Raw genomic sequence first — 22,065 nt, 5'->3', positions numbered from 1 at the left:
ATATTAATTATGCCAAAAAATTTTTTTTAATGATTAAAATGATGTGGTTGACACAAATTAAAAATCATGGTCTTAGAAAGTCTAAACAGAGCTTATAGATATAAATTAATTGAGTAATCTCATAAATTGACTGTTGGTTATTCCTGTAGTCTTTCTTTAATGTTGTGTCCCACTTATTTTAACATTGTGCTCCTGTATTCTGATTTGGAATTACATGAGAATTCTCTTCCAGTTGTCCAGTAATGTCAGAAATCAATAAAAGACATGTCAGAGAGCCGACCACAGGACAGCCTGTTACCTTCTACACAGATCATGGTGTGTCAACAACACTGTCTGTCATTCATCAACTCAGTGTTTCAGTGGGGCCTCCCCATGCCTGCTGATCAATAACCTTTTATGTTGATCTTTCTAAACAGACAGAGTGTGAGACATCGGTCTATTCACAGGATACTTTCAACCACCTTCAAACAGAAGTCGAAATTGCGGTGGTAAGGCAGGGTGATAGCTCTCTTGGCATGTTCAGCCTCGTTTGATTAGTCCTGTGCTTCAAGATGTGGTCAAACATGAGAACTCTGATCTGGCTCTTTCTGGTTCCATGCCTGTTAAAAACAACAGCTCTACTGATTTCACAATGCACTTTGCAGAAGGTAAGTGTGTTTAAGCTTGGAAAAAAGGCACATCTATGACCTATTTTAGAATGTTTACAGATTTTAGAAACGTTTAAATCTTAATCTACAAAGTTGGTTCCTAAAAATAACTTACTATAAATTGAGATGAATAGGAGTGTGTATATATTGTCATTTTTATTAAATCTATTGAACGTTGTCTTTTGTGATGGAACATTTACAGTATTTATGTGCAATATAACCTCTGTATTAATGAATCAAATCTAATTTGAAACTAAGTAATTGTTTCTTCTTCCCAGGATTTTTTAGAGTCACTGAGACCTCAAGATTTATTTTATTATTTTGATACTATTTCCATTAAATCAGGTGAGTCTGATTCACAGATATTGAGAAATACTAGTCACGAACGAGGAGTCAAAAGGTTCACAGATATAGGCCATAGGTTCATAAATACAAATTAGAGGTTTCAAAAGTCTAAACTAAACACGTAAACACCCTGACATTAGTAGTTTGTTCTCTTCAGTGCCTCACTTTGAGCTGGTGTGGGTGAATTGCTCAAGGAATGAGTCTTTCAGAGGGCTATGGAGGTGCTTGTTTCACAGCGATGGTGAGAGCTTTGAGCTGGGTCAACACACAGATGAACAACACGTGTCCTGTCCCATGAGTCTGGAGACGGTGATCAACTCAACCGTCAGCGTGGTGAAGAAAAGGGAGGATATGTGCTGCGAGCAGCTGAAGTTACTGAGACCAGCGCATACAAGGACTCTTCTCCCCATCTGCCAAGGCAAATTAGTAAGAAGATGCTTTTTAATGTGCTTCGTGTTTGTTCATATACAGTACTATGTGGAGACAAATTTAGTCTGTATCTGTCCTCAAAGCAAGGTCTGATTCAGTCAGGGGAGAGGAGGCTGAATATTCGGCCGGTGCTTCAAAAACACATAGACCATCTGAAGGAGCTTACTATGGATTTCCCTTCTGGTGTACCTCACCTGCTATTAACCCACACATTACCAGTGAGGACACGTCTTAAACAGCCTAAGAGTGAGTGAACATTGTACGTGTTAAATATCACACAGTATCACTGACCATAGGCCTATAACTTGCCTGAAGTCCACAGCAAAACATCCATATCCATCAATTCAAATTGCTGTTCAAGTCAAGTCAATTAAACTTTATTTATATATTGCTTTACACAAAACAGATTGCTCCAGCATCACAGTTAAAAGTAACAGAATCATTGATGGATGTTTCCTCATTCACAGTATGAGCACCAAATGCAGTGTTAAGTTAGAAATGATCAGGTGTAAAATAAGAGCACTTTCTGCATTTTACATTGTTATGCCAGTAGATGGTGACATTTGACTGATAAGTGATTCATTCAGTCAAATGATTAGTTCAAAACATTGATTCATTCAGGAACAAAACAAAGCTGCATCATATTCTACATGATTAAGGAATTACATTTGAATACATATTAACTTTTCACGAATTATGCCTACATGTTACAAATGTGTGTAGCGTGAATGAAATTTGGACATACTACCGCACATACACCATGTTCTCAACTTTTCATTGTCACATAACTTAAAGTGTCGGATGCACTTCATAATCTCGGCAGTAGTAGTAAGTCATCCATTTACATTTCGTCTTCTGTTTTATGAATACTATGAATTCAGACATTCTATTTATTTCTCGTACTGCTTTCTGTCTAGTAAAAGGGAAGCATGCATATATGTACACAGAGTGAGTATCTGCATCATTCACTTAACAAATTTAAGGAACAAAACAAGTCTTTCTGAGGAAGTCATTGAATAATTCACTTAAAAAAAACACTCATTCTTTCAGGAACTAAACTGTTTGTTGCTCAGAAACACGCAACATTTCTGCAGTGATACTCAAAATAACTTTTTATTTATTGAACTTTTAAAACAGAAGAAATATTATGCTTGCAATAAAGCTGTTTGTCTTAACATCAGAATAACTGCAAGCGAATCAGTTCAGTATCGAGTTCAGTAAATACACAAAGTGCTGCTTTGATCAAACTTAGAGCTTTCTAAAATGTAATACTTTTTTTTGAAGTAATAAATTCCTATTCACACCAAAAACAATAACTACAAAACTAACGATAATTATATTAAGTGTCACCTGTGTGATTTGCGTCTGCCTTAGGTCAGTTCAGGTTACGGAGGACACCTCTGGGGTCAGAGGTCACACATCTGGAGCTAGCAGTGGTGGTGGGTCCAGATGTCTATGATGTTCATAGGCAAGACACTGAGAGATACATCCTAACCAACCTCAACATCGTATGTGTGTGTTTAATCTACTTTTTCAGTTACAGACTAGACATTGGACTTAAATGCATACTCAAGTAAAATACATTTGACATGAACAATAAATGGAATAGGATTAGCTCCTACCCAAGATACTTTGTGTTGTTTAAATATCTTTTCTGCTCTTGCAGGCCTCTGAGCTTCTTAGAGATGTTACTCTCGGTGCCAATATAAGAGTTCATCTCGTCCGTATGGTCATTCTCACAGAGCCAGAGGTAATAATGGCTGTTTGACCTAATGATGTACACAACAACCATTATATTAATCCACAAGAACAATAAAGCTTTTTTTAATCCACAGCCAGACATCCAGATCTCCGAAAACATCACCTCTTCACTAAAAAGTGTGTGCGAGTGGGGTCAGAAGGTCAACCCTTATGCTGACACTGACCCTTTACATGCCGATCTGCTGTTATACATTACCAGGTGTGGACTAAAACCATAGAGAGCACTTAATTAAGAGACAGTCATTCCTCTTTCTTGTGTAATTGTCAAACTGACTTTGTACGCTATTTGTTAATTTATGGAACTCTCTGTGTGTATGGTATAAATAATGCCTAAAACTCATTTAGATTAAGCCATTTTTTTTAAAGATTAAGCCATTTTTATATATACAATAAAAATGTGTTATATTTAAACATATATATACACACACACACACACACACAAATGTAATTTAACGGAGGCATCAGTGTTGGTATTAGTATAGTTGGGGTTAATTTGAAGATTCAGTGTAAAAATATATTTATGATAACATATTTTAATTCATTAAATTTTAAATTGTTAGATAGCACTATTATATTATATTATATTATATTATATTATATTATATTATATTATATTATATTATATTATAGTGCAAATAATTTTTGGAGCAAGCTGTTAGATATCTTGCTAAAATGTTTGAAGTACCAGAATAATACGATCAAGTGTTTCTGCATAATTGCCTCTCTTGGACCACATTAAGGTTTGATCTGGTGTTACCCAATGGGAATAAGCTTGTGAGAGGTGTGACCCAGCTGGGCGGAGTCTGCTCCTCTCAGTGGAACTGTGTGATTACAGAGGATACAGGCTTTGATCTGGGCATCACCATCGCTCATGAGATTGGTCACAGGTGAGCTTGACAACATTATAAAACTTCACACTATCATGATGAAACGTGAGGTGAAATCGAACACTTTACTGTAATTGTTCTTGCCTTATTGTCTTTCCCAGTTTTGGCATAAATCATGATGGAATAGACAACACATGCAGCTCCAGTGGGTTTATGATGGCATCTGATGGGGGATATAACAGTGTTGATCTCACATGGTCCCAGTGCAGCAGAGCTCAGCTCCACAACTTCTTCAGGTGTCAGTCACTTACTGTATAACACACATATACATCAGCCGCCAAAGGTCTGACACCACTAATAAAAACATAAAAACACTGCTATTGTGAATTTAAAATAATAATAAAAAAATAATAATAATGCAATTGTATAACTATATATATATATATATATATATATATATAGTTATACAATTGCATTATTATTATTTTTTTATTATTATTTTAAATTCACAATAGCAGTGTTTTTATGTTTTTATTAGTGGTTCTTTTTGGGTTCATTTTAGTTATTTATTTGCACCATGTTTATTTATTGTATTTTATATCAATCCCTTTGACTTAAACAAACGTATGTGGTCAAAAAAGAAAAAGAAAATCAACAAGGATGCATAAAAAGTGACTTGCAGTTGCATTGTTACAAGAAATCGCTTTCAAATAATAACTTATATTCATCAAATAAATCCTGAAAAGCAAAACAAAAATATGAAGCATAACAACTACTTTGGTCTCAGGAATCAATTAAATTATAAAATAAAACATTTTAATTACAAAAATATTTCACAATATTACTGTTTACTGCAAAAAAAAGCAGCCTTGGTGAACATAAGAGACTTCAATAACATTCAAACCTCTCACTGACGGAAGATGTGCAGTATTGTTCATCATGATGATGTGTTGACGGTCTGTGCAGTGCTGGGAAGGCGGAGTGTGTGAAGGACGTGCCGATACTGGGTGGTTCAGTGCAGGACTGGAGGCCTGGTCTCTTCTACGGAGTGGATGATCAGTGTCGTATAGCGTTTGGCAGCTCGGCTACTGCTTGCTCTTTCACTAATGGTGATATGGTGAGTAAGCTAGTGCTTTAAAGACCTGAAATCACTTGACCAGCATAGTACTCTGTTTTATGTTGACATCTTTCTTACTGATATAGAAAGTTTCAGCGAAACATTTTTTAAAACCCTTAAAAGCTTTGGTTAAATCAAACCCAGGAACATGATTTGCCACTTGCTAGTCAGAGGCAAATGGTATTTAACATTACAGGAATAAATTGTATTTTAAAATTGAACAATTTTTTTTAAAATTGTAGTAATATTTCACAATATTAATGTTTTTATTGTAATTTTCACCAAATAAATGCAGCATAAGAGACTTCTGTCAACCTCAAACATTTCAGTGGTAGAGTATGTAGTTAATATGAATTCAGTCATCTCTTAGGAGAAGTGTATGCAAATAGCATATTGATAGAACATAAAACACATGACCAAAAAGCCACAAAAGATTTTTATTTAATTAATGTAGGTCTATCAAGGTTAATTGTATCACACTTTGATTGTAATTTTGATTTAGTTAATAAAGATCTGACTCAGACTTTCCACTAAGGTTTAATATTTTCTCTCTGTTGTCATCAAGGCAACCTGTCGTGTTTTGTCCTGCCATATCAACCCTCGTGACCGTAGCTCATGTACTCGTCTCCTTGTTCCACTTTTGGACGGGACGGAGTGTGGGCCCAGTCAGGTGACAGACTGCTATAACCAACATTTATTGACAATGAATCCTTAAGAAAAAGAATACTTGTATGCATCGACATATATTTTTGCATTTTTTTAAATACTTTATGGAATATATTTGAGATTCTAAAAAGGAAATTCACCATTATGTTTTAAAATGTATTACATGTCAATTTAATTCCATTCTCTTTCAGTGTTGTTTTAATCATTCTCATTGGATGTTGTTCGATGCAGTGGTGTTCAAAGGGCCGGTGTGTGTCTCCTTCTACTTTGGGTTCCTCCATGATGGTTCACGGTTCATGGTCTTCATGGTCTGAATTTTCTGTCTGCTCAAGAACATGCGGAGGAGGCATCACTTACCGCAGGAGACAGTGCAACAACCCCAGGTGCGAGAGTGGCAATATGAAAACTACTGTTTGAAATAGGAGCATATAGAAACATAACACTTCTCAGTGTACCAAGGCAGTACAAAGACTAAAGTCTGGTGTTTGTACTTTTGTGTTTGTGCTATAAATTTGATATGTAGAAGTATGCAGTATCCAGCATCAGTATCTGCTAAGAAACTAGTGATTGTACATAAATTAGATGCAATGCAGATATGTGTATTTGTAGTGTTGTTTCTGTTTCAGGCCAGCCTTTGGTGGTACCTTGTGTAAAGGACAGGACACAGAAGCTGAACTTTGTAATCAGCAGGTAATAGGCGCCGGGCATGTTTACTCTGGGCCTCTGTAGGTCATATTAGTCAAATCAAGGGTTGCACCATCTACAAAGCCGATTCCAAAAAAGTTGGGACACTGTACAAATTGTGAGTAAAAAAGGAATGGAATAATTTACAAATCTCATAAATGTATATTTTATTCACAATAGAATATAGATAACATATCAAATGTTGAAAGTAAGACATTTTTAAATGTCATTCCAAATATTGACTCATTTTGTATTTCATGAGAGCTACACATTTCAAAAAAGTTGGGGCAGGTAGCAATAAGAGGCCATAAAAGTTAAATGTACATATAAGGAACAGCTGGATTGCAACTTATTAGGTCAATTGGCAACATGATTGGGTATTAAAAGAGCCTCTCAGAGTGGCAGTGTGTCTCAGAAGTCAAGATGGGCAGAGGATCACCAATTCCCCCAATGCTGCGGCGAAAAATAGTGAAGCAATATCAGAAAGGAGTTTGAAGTAGTTTGAAGATCATTATCTACAGTGCATAATATCAACCAAATATTCAGAGAATCTGGAACAATCTCTGTGCGTAAGGGTCAAGGCCAGAAAACCATACTGGATGCTGTGATCTTCTGCACTGCATCCCAGCCTGCAATCCAGATCTTTCACCCATAGAAAACATTTGGTGCATCATAAAGATGAAGATGTGACAAAGAAGACCTAAGACAGTTGAGCAACTAGAAGCCTGTATTAGACAAGAATGGGAAAACATCCCTATTCCTAAACTTGAGTAACTTGTCTCCTCAGTCCCCAGACGTTTGCAGACTGTTATAAAAAGAAGAGGGGATGCCACACAGTGGTGAACATGGCCTTGTCCCAACTTTTTTGAGATGTGTTGATGACATGAAATTTAAAATCAACTTATTTTTCCCTTAAAAGGATACATTTTCTCAGTTTAAACATTTGATAAGTCATCTATGTTGCATTCTGTTTTTATTCACAATTTGTACAGTGTCCCAACTTTTTTGGAATCGGGTTTGTAAATATTGCCATGAGGCTGTTGTGATAAATGTATGTTTTTTATATATACACACTATCTTATCTTTCATTGTAGATCATATTATTGGACCTTATTTTTCGTAAAATTTGCTATACTTTACAATTGAGAAAATTTAGAGTTGCATTATAATTCAAACGTTTGGGTCAGTATAATTTGAAAGAAATTAATGCTTTTATCTGGCAAGTATGCATTAAACTGATCAAAACTGATATTAAAGCCTTTTACTGTATTACAAAATATTTCTTAAGTTATTTTTTAATAAGGGATTTAATTAAAAACCTATTATGATATTTTATTAACAAGGTTCGGGAGGAGCTCGTCAGATACATAGCCTAATTAACACCGGTGGAGTGCTCTAAAGTTACTCAAAACCATGTTATAAATTCAGCTGACTTACCTCTATCCATTGACGGTTTATCAGCATCCCTCCTCCGCCCCACTTCCTCACTTCGAGTTCATTCTACACTTGTACGAGGAGGAGGGTACTCTAGGTTCTGGCCATTCCTGAGCTCAGAGCCCTTCCCTGGACAGCGCGCTAAATATGCATCATCATACTTCAGCTAATTATATGTATGCATGAACTCGTGAAACATAAATTCTGTTCTTTTGAACTTTCTATTCATTAAAGAATCCTGAAAAAAATTATCTTGTTTTCCAAAAAAAATTATGTTTTCAACATTGATACCGTATTTTTCAGACTATAAGTCGCACCTGAGTATAAGTCCCATCAGTCCAAAAACACGTCATGACTAGGGGGAAAAACTTATATAAGTCGCACTGGACTATAAGTCGCATTTATTTAGAACCAAGAACCAAGAGAAAACATTACCATCTACAGCCACGAGAGTGCGCTCTATGTTTACAGTGAGAGGCTACAGGACCAATGAGCAGCATTAGAGCGCCCTCTCGCGGCTGGAGACGGTAATGTTTTCTCTTGGTTCATTTCTCTTGATTCATGTAAAATTAATTTTGATAAGTCGCACCTGACTATAAGTCGCAGGACCAGCCAAACTATGAAAAAAAGTGCGACTTATAGAAAATACGGTAGTAAGAAATGTTTCTTGAGCAGCAAATCAGCATATTAAAATTATTTATGAAGGATCATGTATTTCACAGTTTTTCTGTGTTTTTCATTAAATAATTGCAGCCTTGGTAAGTATAAGAGACTTTTTCAAAAACATTTAAAAAATCTTATAGAGCCCAGACTTTTAAAGGGAAGTGTGCATTATTTTTTTGCATGTACTTATAAATGTTCAGCTATTCAAACTGAATAAAGTAATATTAGTCAATATATTATATTATATTATTGTGATCAGAGGTGGAAAGTAACGAATTACATTTACTCGCGTTACTGTAATTGAGTAGCTTTTTTGTGTACTAATACTTTTTAAAGTAATTTTTTAAATCTGTAATTTTACTTTTACTTAAGTATATTTTGTTTGAAGTATTGTACTTCGCTACATTTTAAAACACATTAATTACTGAGTAAAAAAAAATAAAAATAAAAAAAATAAATCGCTCCCTGGAAACTACGTCAGTAAATAATGGGCAGGAGGGCAAACTGGCGCTAAAATCACAAGAAAGATGCAGACGGACAAAACAGGCGTTAGTGTTGCAGACACCGCTGAAAACGAAACCCCGTCATATTCTGAAGTTGAACTCGAAGGAAATGAAGTGAACCCCTGGCCATATGTATGCTCTATTATGCAGTGTAAGCTGTACTTGCCTAGGAAGACCAAACTAGCAGCTTATAAAATCTCGACAAGACATCAACCCTTCACAAGAATGTAGAGGTAAGCTAAATAATTGCATCGTTGCATTGGTGGTTAAAATGAAGCTTTGACATTTTAGCAAGAGGTTTTTGCACAAATTAGCTAAAAAGACCGTGGTGAGGAGTGTGCTATTTTTGTTTTAATGATGTGCGCGCGCATTTATAGTGCGTTCTTTCACTGTGTGATTCAGTTTCCTAAAATGCATTTAGAATGATCACAAAATTGAAGATATAGGGGCAGAAAATTCACATATTTATATAATTTCATATATTAAATCAAAATCACACAAAGAATGCCATCGTTTCCTCCAAAAATCATCATGAATATATACATGCATATATATATAACAGTTCAGTAAACAAGTTAATTAAGAGACTTGCGTTTTAGACACCATATTACCTTTTTAGCTCTATTTCTACAACAGAAAATAATTCCAAACACAGCCACCAAAGCACAGTTTTGCGTCTCTGAGCAACGTGACAGTGTTTCGTTCCTGAATGAATCAACCGTTTAAATGATTCGGTTCAATCGCAATGACTCACTTATTAACAGTGACTTGCTGACACTGGCCATTTTAATTTCACATTTAAAGTATCTTTTGATTTTTTTTTAATAATTAATTTCTTATAATTTCAAATGAGTATTCAACATTTTATGTCTTGTATATCAAAACATTATTCATGCATTTGTAACTGCAGGTTAAATGCATTCTTGTCCTGCACTAAACAGTGTAATACATCTTAATGCCACTTCCAATGAATCTTCTGCATTTCCTCTGCATTAAAAGATGAGTTTGTTGATACTGATTTGCCTGGTAACAGCCCAAATGTTTTATTATTCTAAATAACTAATTCCTTTAATTAAAAACAACTAGTTTGAGATTAATAGACCTATCCCAGGGGTGTCAGACTCAGTTCCTGGAGGGCCATAGCCCTGCAGAGTTTAGTTCTAACCCTGCTCCAGCACACATATCCTGTAGTTTTCAAATAAACCTAAATGATTAGATTAGCTGGATCAGGTGTGTTTAATTAGGGTTATATCTAAACTGTGCAGGACTGTGGCCCTCCAGGAACTGAGTTTGACACTCTTGGCCTGTCCCATTTTGACTCCCTCCCACTGTTAAAATGTAACTAAGTAATTTTTACTCTGAGTAAAGTTTAAATGAGCTACTTTTTACTTTTACTTGAGTAGATTTTTAGACTGGTACTTTTACTTGTACTTAAGTAAAATTTCATTAATGTAATGGTACTTTTACTTTTACTTGAGTAGAATATTTTTGTACTCTTTCCACCTCTGATTGTGATATTATATTAACAATAAGCAATGGTGTATTAGTTACAAATACACCCTGAAGTTTATGTTTCAATATTTTAACACCAAATTCACAGGTTTGCAGTTTTCTGATGTGGTAAACATAAAATGCAGTAAAAATATAAAATATTGAATCTATTTTTAAGTACCTAGTTTGTTTTCCGTCCTTACTTACTACTGTTTAAATGCAAGAAAGCTTGAAAACGTTACTTAACATTGCTTCCTGTGAAATAATTGATGGTTTACAGTGACATGCGTGTCTTGTTGTTGTTTGTTCCAGCCCTGTGAGTCGACTCAGCTGGAGTTCATGTCTCAGCAGTGCTCAGCCACAGACCAGCAGCCTCTGTTAGTGTCTCCAGGCTCCAGCTCAGTCTACACCTGGATCCCTGCTGTCGGCCACAGCTCAGGTGCACCCAGAAACATCTTCCTGTTCAACTGGTCTTCTGTAGCTTTCTCTGTTCTCACGTCTCTCTCTCCCGTCCAGGTGATGCTCAGTGTAAACTGATGTGTCGCTCTCGTGAGCAGGACTTCATGGTGAGTCGTGGGTCTCAGTTCATCGATGGGACACGGTGTAAAGCTGCTCATCCTGTATCACGTGGTTCCATTTCTGCCTGTCTGGGTGGAAAGTGTCAGGTAAAGCCACACACAAAATGTAAAATAAGTTTTCTTCTTAGCTTTTTTGGGATTTGTGAGTTTTGTGAGGTTTGTTATTCACCATTAACCAGTAAAGTAAATTAAGCAAATTTCTCCATACTGTTTACTTTCTGGCTTAGCTGTTTGGCTGTGATGGAATAATGCATTCTGGGAAGGTGGAAGATGTGTGTGGAGTGTGTGGGGGCAATGGCTCCTCCTGTCAGCTCAACTCAAACACATATTCAGGCGGAGAAGCCGGAGGTAAGTAGAGGTCATTTGGCCATTCATTTGCTCTCAAATATATGAACAATAACCTCTTTCTGTCTGTTGTCTTTTCAAGAGTATGTCACATTCGTCAGGCTTCCTCTGAACGCCTCTCAGGTTCATGTGATTAACACAAAGCCAGTTTTTACACATCTTGGTGAGTATAGCTACGTTCAGCAGAATGCAGTTGTCAGTCCTGTTAGAAGAACTACATTCAGTTTTTTTACACAGTTTAGTTTTGAAATCGTGTTGCATGATGGAAAAAGAGGGTTTCGGTTGTGCATCTTAGAGAATTAAACCAGTGTTAAAAAGTTTAGAATAAAAATTATTGTTAAACGATTGTTACAACCATTAGGCTATTGATAGTTAGAGACTTCATGTCTAAAATTTGGAATAATCACTCACCAAGGCTGCATTTATTTGATAAACTTTGATTTTCTTTAGGAGCCTTGCATGAATAGAAAGTTCAGAAGAACATAATTTATTTGAAATAGTAACCTGTTCTCATTTTATAGAGGTATTTACTATTACTTTTGATCAATTTAATGCATCCTTGTTAGAAAAAAATACTTTCTGGCCCCAATCTTTTGAATGTGTATTTAGGGGTGTAAACCATGTAACCACTCTTTTTTTCTCGTTCATTTATTAAAAATATGGCCAATTTAAATGCATCAATCTGGAATGATTGACTTTTTTTTGCGTAATTTTTTTTTATCTTTGACACACATTCATATTGTGTCTGAGGACAGTATGTCCAAAGAAATAATTGATACAGTTCAAAAATGATATGAAAGAAATGTCCCTCTTTTTTCCTGCAGCGGTGCTGTTAAATGATAAATATGTGGTGTCTGGAGATGGAAGCCCAGGCTTGAGCATCACATACCCCTCACCTCTGGAGAAGAGCCCCATAATCTATAACCTGTTCCTCACACCGGACCACCTGCCTCAAAATGAGGAGCTCACGATCTCTGGACCAATCACAGACAAAATCCACATACAGGTGTGCTACACCTTTACTGGATCGTTGTTATCTGTGACTTTATATGTTATTGTTCAAAAATCATTGTTTGTAACAAGAACTGCTAATTCTTTAGGTGTTTCGGAAATACGGGCAAGAGTATGGAGACCTTACCACCCCAAACATCTCATACCAGTACTACTCTTCTGAAGCTGTTTCAGTGGAGAGAGCTGCTGAAGGCAGATGGTCCTCTGTCATATCTGCCTGCTCAGTGACCTGCGGCACAGGTAACACACCAGCAATGACATTCTGCATATAAAACATGCTACAAGTTAGAGGTTTTGTTAACTTCATACTGTTTTGTAATAAATTAGAATACAATCCAATTGCTTAATATTGTCTTGCACATGAATTTGGTTGCTCTCTGGTTTCTCTCTCTCTCTCTGTTGTAGGCATTCAGAGAATCAGTCAGCACTGTGTGGATGTGCTCACACACAAGCGTCTGGAAGATGAGCTCTGTAGGAGTCCACCCCCTCAATCACTAGATCAGCTGCTGCCCTGTTTCCAGCCCGACTGTCCACCCAGGTAACTTTCAGTGTCTCAGATTCATAGCTTTGCCTCAGAGGAGCCTTTCAAACATACCAGAAAAATTCACAAACTGGCAAAGAATTGGATTAATATTTTTTTCTTGAGTACAGCCAAATAGGAAACCACTCTGGTCCTGTCCAACTTCACCCATTTGATGCTGACTTCATTTGGCCAAGTCAATGAGACGCTTTTATGTTTCAGAAGACTACTTATGATTGTTGCGTTATTGCCAACAGTCAACATTTGACACGTGCAAGGACTGAAGGTGTGATTTTGATAGGCTCTTTGTTTATTTTGTGCATGTGTTGTAGCTGGGATGTCGGTGAGTTTGGGCCCTGCAGCGCCCCCTGTGGCGTGGGAGAGCGAGTGCGCTCTGTCACATGTGTTCAGAAGCAGGGTACGGTGAAAGTGGAGCTGCCTGACTCAGACTGTACGCTTGACTCGAAACCCCAAACCACTGAGACCTGCAACCCCCAAATCTGTCCTGCCAGGTAATGTGCAAAAGTGTTTGAGAATTAAATGAATTAGCAAGTTAGACCATCCAAAGCTGAAATGTCCAAAGAACAGGATTGCAAAGAGTAAATGTTTTAATGCACAGATGAATCCATTACTACGAGACTGAGAAAATGTGTTAATGTGTTAACAGCCTTAAAATAGCAGTGGCATCAGGTCAATGTAGATTTAATGTTCACCTTAACATTCAAATGATTGCTGTTCATTCTTGCAGTCGTGTGTGTGTATATTCATGCGCATGTGTGTGTGTGAGTGTTGTAGATGGCAGGTGTCGGAGCCTGCCGAGTGTTCGGCTGTGTGTGGACCCGGCGAGGCTCAGAGAACGGTGTCGTGTGTCCGCTCCCATCATGGATCTGACTCTGAGGTTAACCAAAACCTGTGCTCTGAACCCAAACCCACAGAACACGTTCCCTGTGTGGTGGACATTTGTCCTGTCGGCTGGGATTCCCGAAGAGAGGTACTGCGTTACAAAATTAATTCAGCATATATTATTGACAATAGAAAATAGTTAAGTAATATCACACAAGTAAGAGTGCTGCTGTACTGAATGTCAGCACAATCTCAACAGTTAATATCGTCAATATCATAAATTAATAAGTCAATATAAAGTCATTTAGGTTTAAAAATGGCTTGTAAGTAGGTATAATATTATTTGCAAACTAAAGGTATTTCACAAGAAACCAAAGCATCAAGTGTTGCATTCACTAAGATGCAGTGGTATGAATGAACCACTAATTACTCTTTAATGGTGATGCAACAGAGAGTTCAGAGAGAATCTTGTTTCTCTGACACATAAGGTCTATTTGTGATCGGTTCAAAAATGTCTTCTCAATACACAGCTGATCCGTACAGACACCCACATAATGCCCCGCTCCAGAATGGTACCAGTTTATGTTTGGAGTCCCGTGATTGGCCAGTGCTCAAAGACCTGTGGGAATGGTAAGTGAGAGCCGAATGCACATGCTGAAATTATGGCCAACTCTGATTTGTGACTCTGTGTGCATAATTTCGCACGCTTACACAGGATCACAGCAGGTTTGGTTCTCCTGTGTGGATCACCAATCACGTCTAGAAGTCCCAGAGTTCCTTTGTGATCGTACCAGTAAACCAGAGATGTACGCCCAGCCCTGTAGCCTATCAATATGTCCTGCTACGTAAGCACTCTGCTTTCGGTTTCTAGTCATACTTCTATACATTTACACGTGATGAGCTTGGTGTCTTCCTCATCAGGTGGCGCTACATACAGGGCCCGTGCAGCGTGTCTTGTGGAGGAGGTGTAGCGAAGAGAGTCCTGTACTGTTCCCAGATGATGCAAGGAGGAGACGGAAACACGGATCTGGTGGTGGGAGAATCTGCTTGTCAGTCTGTAGCCAGACCTTCAGAGGTGGTGGAGTGTAACACTGAAGCCTGTCCTGCCAGGTAATGCTGTCAAACATTTCTGAACACAGTTCAGCCTTCTATCCTTCATTCCCTCTTAGCTCAGAATCAGAATCAGAATCAGAATCAGAAAGAGCTTTATTGCCAAGTATGCTTGCGCATACAAGGAATTTGTTTTAGTGACATAAGCTTCCAGTAAACAGACACACAACAACACACAGAAAAAAAAAAAAAAAAAAAAAAAAAAAAAAAAAAAAAATAATAATAATTACGGGAGAATTACAAATTGGCAAATAAATAAGTGTATAAACAATTGTGCTATAAATGATAATGGAATAGGATCGAGTGAGATGCAGGAATGTTCTAGGATGGAGGGGTAACAAATAAATATAAGGATAGAGGGGTAACAACTCAGAATAAGTCATAATGTTGCACACATTTAACTAGGCTGCTTGGAAAGCTGAAAAAATAATCCAATCACTCACTGTTACACTTGGAAGAATTTGTAATGTTTTTTTGCACGTTTTAATAAAGCTGAAAAATAGCAAAAATGGCCTGTTCTGGGGTGCGTTTCCCAAAAGCATCATTAGCTGACTATTGTCGTTAGTTCCACTGAACTCTATCGGTAACAGCGGAACTTGCGACAGTAGATGATTTTGGGAAATGCACCCCTGATTGATTCACAGACAGCCGGTGAAGAATCAGGGCTAAATGCAAATAATAAATTGCAACTAACCATAATATACACAACTATAATCATGCATACAGTAATCTCAAAATATCCTTTTTATAATTTTGTTTAATGTCTATATATATATATATATTTTTATTAGGTTTGTTTTTCTTTATTTAGTTTTAATTTTAAAACTAAATGAAAATGAGAAATGGAAGTAGAAACTAGCTGAAATAAAATAAGTCTAAAGTTTATTTTATTTCAAGTAATGAAAGTGGTATTTTTTATTGTTTTAGTTTTAGTTAACAATACTACTTACTGTCCAGTAGTGCTTAATACCAATTGTCTTGAATCAAAACCAATTGATTCACATTAATTATGTTTTATGAATTTATGTTATGTTATGTTATTAGAGTAAAGGTGTCTTAAGTGATGTAATGATTGTGTAGGTGGCAGGCGGGAGAGCAGTCTGTCTGTTCGGTGTCTTGCGGGATGGGTGTAGCTGTGAGGAGTGTGCGCTGTGTTCAGTCTGAAGGAGGTGTAGAGAGGGTCGTGGAGAAGGAGCGGTGTGACCCAGGAAACAAGCCTCCTGTCACTGCACCATGCTTCACACAAGTCTGTTCTTTCCACTGGGATGTGCATGAATGGAGTGAGGTATCAACACATCCATGATCCAGACTACACATGCTAACAACACAGCTGTTATCAGACAACCTCGAGTCCCAGTTTGGATATATCATTTCTCACTGTGTCTCTGTTCTCTAATGTAGTGCTCAGTGTCATGTGGTGATGGGATCCAGTCTCGGACCGTGTCCTGCATGGGCCCATCCAGTCCTCATCCTGTCAGTCCCTTTCTTTGCCTCCACTTGCCAAAACCCATCACCATCCAGGCCTGTTATAGCCCTGACTGTTCCTCAGCTCAGACCTCCACACCGGAGCCCAGCAGCACTCACATGCAGTCAGAGCCCTGGAGAGGAGAGGGGACATGGAGAACCACACCAGCTCCAGATGTGATGAAAAGTACCATGAGCTCAACAACAGACCCACCACAGACCAGTTAGGTGGCAAGTGTCTGCTAGCTCCATATAAGACTAATCAACTTTTCAGTATCTAAAGGAGGCATATTCTACAGTTTTGTAGTGTCCTTAAATCTGGAATATTGGTTTTAAATGTTAAAGAATGTCAACATAAAAATAGTACGAAGCCTCTCACATGGCATGCAGGAAAAAATTTTTTAGGCTAAATCGTGTGCACGATTTACTATTTTGTTACCACGATATATTAATTGTGCGTATGATTTACTTATTAGTTTCCTCGATTTGCTAAATCGTACACATGATTTATATATCGAGAGAATGAATTAGTAAATTGAGCGCACGATTTGGCAAATCGAGGGAACAAAATAGTAATCTTGTGCACGTCTTAGTACATCAAAGGAACAAATTTGTAAATTGTGCGCACAATTTATTTATTTTTTCTTGCATGTCATGTGTGGGGCTCCATACTTTTTAAATTGACATAAATATATTATTATTAGGAAGGGCTAAACTGAAAATAATTCTATGTAAAAAAAAAAAAAAAAAAATTTATATTCATAATTTTGAGTGTATAGATACAATTTGATAGATACATTTAGAACCAGTTTTTTCTTTAGGTATTTTATTTCAAGTTCCACATTTATTTTAGTTTTTAAAGGTTAGGTCGTCTTAGTTAACTATATTAACCCAAGTTAAAACTCTGAATATATACATTTCGTCTCTCAATATACATATAGTTAGGACTCTAAATATTATTATGTTCAATATATTATCAGGGTTAATACCTATATATTCATGATTTACATGAATAGATTTAGGATTTATAAATTCAGACTTATAACTACGTATCCATGTTTTACATTTACATATTTATGATTTAAACTATATATTCAGATTTAGATTTATACATACAGAATTGAATATTCATATTATATTTAATTACTTCCTGTTTGGCTCCTCATACATTATAATAGTTAATATAATTTATATTATTTATAATTTTTGGATTGTTACATGAATAGACGGATGAATGGAGGGATAAATGGAAAAGAAGCTATGAGGAATAAGAAATCTAGTCTGGTTTCAGGTTTCTGTGGGCAACTCCTGCTTCAAGACTCAGGAACTATCGATCTGCGCAACATCACTCAGGCGAGGTGTATATTTGCTATTGGCCGACCTCTCGATGAGGTTATTCAGATCAAAATCATATCCAGCACTCTTAACTGCCGGCAGAGTAAGTACAGAGCTTATATTTCTTACAGACAGGAATCTGATGCAATACTAGTGTGGTGAATTGTGTTTGTTTGTCTGTAATCTTCAGAGGAGAACATCGCCCTATATGACAGACGCATCCTGATGCGTCTCTGTGAGAGGATGACCAGTAAAACACTGAAATCAAGATCAAATGTGCTACTGGTGCGTCAGAGCCGCCTGACCCCTGGCAATGGAGTGCTGCTATTTTATCAGAGCATAAAGAACAAAAAAAGCCACTATGGAGGTGTGTTATTAAAAACACTGCATTACACTAAACTTTTTTTAATGCATACTTGATGAAATATGTACATAAGTTCATCAAATGTAATTTATTGAAAATTCTGTCATCATTTGTTTACCCGTAATGTTTAAAAGTTTGAATAAACTTTTAAACATTATAGAAATATATTATTTATTATTTATTATTATTTATATATAAATTATTATTTATTTATTTACAAACCCGATTCCAAAAATGTTGGGACACTGTACAATTTGTGAGTAAAAAGGATTGTTGAAAGAGAGACATTTTAAAATGTTATGCCAAATATTGGCTAATTTTGGATTTCATGAGAGCTACACATTACAAAAAAGTTGGGACAGGTAGCAATAAGAGGCTGGAAAAGTTAAATGTACATATAAGGAACAGCTGGAAGACCAATTTGCAACTTATTAGGTCAATTGGCAACATGACTGGGTTTAAAAAGAGCCTCTCAGAGTGGCAGTGTGTCTCAGAAGTCAAGATGGGCAGAGGATCACTAATTCCCCCAATGCTGCGGCGAGAAATAGTGGAGCAACATCAGAAAGGAGCTTCTCAGAGAAAAATTGCAAAGAATTTGAAGTTATCATCATCTACAGTGCAGAATATCATCCAAAGATTCAGAGAATCTGGAACAATCTCTGTGCGGTAAAGGTCAAGGCCGGAAAACCATACTGGATGCCCGTGATCTTCAGGAATGCTACTGTAATGAAAATCACAACATCGGCTCAGGAATACTTCCAGAAAACATTGTTGGGGAACACAATCCACCGTGCCATTCGCCGTTGGCGGCTAAGACTCTGTAGGTCAAAAAATAAGCCATATCTAAACATGATCAAGAAGCGCAGGTGTTTTCTCTGGGGCAAGGTTCATTTAAAATGGACTGTGGCAAAGTGGAAAACTGTTCTGCGGTCAGACGAATCAAAATTTGAAGTTCTTTTTGTTAAACTGGGACGCCATGTCATCCAGACTAAAGAGGACAAGGACAACCCAAGTTGTTATCAGCGCTCTGATCAGAAGTCTGCATCTCTGATGGTTTGGGGTTGCATGAGTGTGTGTGGCATGAGCAGCTTACACATCTGGAAAGGCACCATCAATGCTGAAAGGTATTTCCAAGTTCTAGATCAACATATGCTCTCATCCAGACGTCGTCTCTTTCAGGGAAGACCTTGCATTTTCCAACATGACAATGCCAGACCACATACTGCATCAATTACAACATCATGGCTGCGTAGAAGAAGGATCCGGGTACTGAAATGGCCAGCCTGCCGTCCAGATCTTTCACCCATAGAAAACATTTGGCGCATCATAAAGAGGAAGATGCAACAAAGAAGACCTAAGACAGTTGAGCAACTAGAAGCCTGTATTAGACAAGAATGGGACAACATTCCTATTCCTAATCTTGAGCAACTTGTCTCCTCAGTCCCCAGACGTTTGGTGACTGTTATAAAAAGAGGAGGGGATGCCACACAGTGGTAAATGGCCTTGAAAAAAAGTGGTAATGGCCGTGTCTCAACTTTTATGAGATGTGCTGATGCCATGAAGTTTAAAATCAACTTATTTTTTCCTTAAAATGATACATTTTCTCTGTTTAAACATTTGATGTGTCATTTATGTTGTATTCTGAATAAAATATTGAAATTTGAAACTTCCAAATCAATGCATTGTTTTTATTCACAATTTGTAGTGTCCCAAGTTTTTTGGAATCGGGTTTGTATTTTTTGTATTAAAGTATTATTAAATGATGACCGAATTTTCATTATAGGGTGCAGTTAGACAAAGTGAAATAATCTGAAAAGATGTAACCCAGCATGTATCTTCCTCCAAGAGTGTGACGTTCAGCTGTTCTCTCCGTCTGGACTCATTGAGAATCCCATCAAGAGCGCAGCCACCTCTTACACTCAGCGCTGTCGTGTGTTCATCGATGCTCCGCCTGCTTTCAGGATTCAGATCAGAGCGCTTTCTGTGCTCAACAACACTGATACAAACTCCACTTATATACTGGTAAGTCACTGTTCATCCATCCTTTATATAAAGAAATTTGTAAGTTGAAAGAAATATTTTTTTTTCCAGCAAGGATGCATTAAATTGATCAAAATTGTAAATACTTTTATAACGTTATGAAATATTTGTATTTAAAAATAAAATTTCTTTCTTTTGATTTTTCAAATCCTTAACCCTTAACTGTCACTCACATTTTTGAACGTAGACTTTATAGTGCACGATTTAAACTTAAATTTTTATAATTCATGAATGAAAACATTTTGTAACATGATATTGATGTACCATTTACATGATAATGCAATGTCTGATATTAAAATGGGTTTTAAAGGATGAATTTTGAGATTTTAAGTTTTCAGTTGATATATAATTTCTGATGATTTCTAAAATGTGATAGAGAAAAACTCAAAACTTAAATATAATAAATAAATTATAAATTAAAAATAAACTCCTGTTATAATGTAGATTTTTGAGGGTGCACTCTTGTCATAAATTAATCTATTTTCATACATAATTGTTAACAAAAAACACTGGTAAAATATATATTTGGGAGTCTTAGACCTTTCCAACGACATATAGTTTGTCAAGATTAGATTAGATTTAATTGTAATATAGTGAAGTAAATGTAGGCATCCCGTATACGGGACAGGGTGACAGTTAAAGGGTTAAAAAAAAAGTCTAATTTTCCACAAAAATATTAAGCAACATCCGTTTTTTAGTTAGAAATGTCTTCAATGTTAGCATATTAGAGTGATTTCTGAGGGATCGGGTGACACTGAAGACACAACATATAGATATTTTAAATTGTAATAATGTTTCACAGTATTACTGTTTTTTTTAAACCAAACAACAGCAGCCTTGGTGAGAATCTGAAACTTTGAAAAATGTTATAGAAGACCCAAACCCTTTGTAAGATAGTGTATGAGCATAATCATTTGTCTAATAAAGAAAGAGATGTCTGTAGACTCTATAAGGGTTTGAACTAAATAAAACTCAAGCGGTTTGCGTTTACAAAATTATAAGGACACTGATGACAGACTGCTTTGTGAGTCATTTACATCAGATAGACATTGAGCTGCATCCAGTAAAAATAAGTAGTTGTGCAAGCACTAAACTTGGAACACAATGTGGATGTAAATGATGCCCCATGGGTTTAACATAAAAGTGTTTATGCTGCAACTCTCTGATATTTTCTTTGCTTACCAAGATTCGGGATGTGGATGCCTTAAAGACGACCATCTTCAGAGGGACTCGGCTCTTCCTGTGGAGCTCGTCAGGAAGCAGGGCTGAGGTTGAATTCCATGGGAAGTACCAGCAAATCAAGGGCATGTTCAGGGCAGAGTATTCATACATTAACCCTTTTGAGGAGCAACCAGTGTAGTCTGAAAGAGAGCTTCTGGTCCATAAAGAGCCTTGGAGCATTAAAAATCATCCGCGTTATAATTTAGCACAAAAATCTGATTCAGAACAGATGATAGGATTTATTAACTCTATATCAAAGATATAATTATATCAGTTTTAAATAACATTTAAAAACAATTTACTGGTTATATATATAAGTGCTTCTGTGTATTTATTGTGATGAGAATGAGTTAATCTATGTAAACTGACAATAATGTGTCAAGCCTACTGCTACTCTATCAGCACAAAATAAATACAAATCATAATCTGTTTTATATTTAAGTGATTTAGAAAAAGTCCATATTGCTCTAAATTGAGCATAACCGACCTACTTACCATTTGTGAAACTAGCATGGAACTTTAATAAGTATACTTTGTTTTTACATGTACATCTGTGTAAGTGCACAGTCGAATGGACTGACTTTCAAAGTGTACTCCATCTGCACTAGAAATGTTCATCCTCTTCCAGTGTCTGTGCTTTTTCTTTCCAAAATTTATGAGTAATAAA

The 22,065-nt window shown here is 36.6% G+C and overlaps 1 protein-coding gene across 3 annotated transcripts; it reads left to right on the top strand.

The window, feature by feature from the left end:
- The first annotated feature begins 392 nt into the window (after nucleotides 1-392).
- Nucleotides 393-21,587, top strand: adamts13 (ADAM metallopeptidase with thrombospondin type 1 motif, 13). Of its 3 annotated transcripts, XM_059523916.1 has the most exons (31): nucleotides 393-647; nucleotides 926-992; nucleotides 1,150-1,418; nucleotides 1,505-1,667; nucleotides 2,796-2,929; nucleotides 3,088-3,171; nucleotides 3,257-3,381; nucleotides 3,923-4,069; nucleotides 4,171-4,305; nucleotides 4,976-5,126; nucleotides 5,692-5,796; nucleotides 6,024-6,175; nucleotides 6,419-6,482; nucleotides 10,880-11,006; nucleotides 11,084-11,232; nucleotides 11,373-11,493; nucleotides 11,573-11,653; nucleotides 12,315-12,496; nucleotides 12,591-12,741; nucleotides 12,907-13,039; nucleotides 13,354-13,533; nucleotides 13,817-14,012; nucleotides 14,395-14,494; nucleotides 14,580-14,709; nucleotides 14,786-14,974; nucleotides 16,055-16,259; nucleotides 16,376-16,661; nucleotides 17,730-17,876; nucleotides 17,964-18,140; nucleotides 19,984-20,159; nucleotides 21,364-21,587. In XM_059523916.1, the coding sequence occupies exons 1-31, from the start codon at nucleotides 552-554 to the stop codon at nucleotides 21,535-21,537; spliced, it is 4,596 nt and encodes a 1,531-aa protein (XP_059379899.1). In that variant the 5' UTR covers nucleotides 393-551; the 3' UTR covers nucleotides 21,538-21,587. The 3 variants fall into 3 exon arrangements, with proteins under 3 accessions (XP_059379899.1, XP_059379900.1, XP_059379901.1); XM_059523917.1 differs by lacking the exons at nucleotides 17,964-18,140; nucleotides 19,984-20,159; nucleotides 21,364-21,587 and having other exon boundaries at nucleotides 16,376-16,669; nucleotides 17,730-17,870; XM_059523918.1 differs by lacking the exons at nucleotides 393-647; nucleotides 926-992; nucleotides 1,150-1,418; nucleotides 1,505-1,667 and having other exon boundaries at nucleotides 2,796-2,933.
- Nucleotides 21,588-22,065: the final 478 nt, after the last annotated feature.

This window comes from Carassius carassius, chromosome 34, assembly GCF_963082965.1.
Source record: "Carassius carassius chromosome 34, fCarCar2.1, whole genome shotgun sequence".
NCBI classification, from domain to species: domain Eukaryota; kingdom Metazoa; phylum Chordata; class Actinopteri; order Cypriniformes; family Cyprinidae; genus Carassius; species Carassius carassius.
This window is presented reverse-complemented; position numbering and strand designations above follow the sequence as displayed.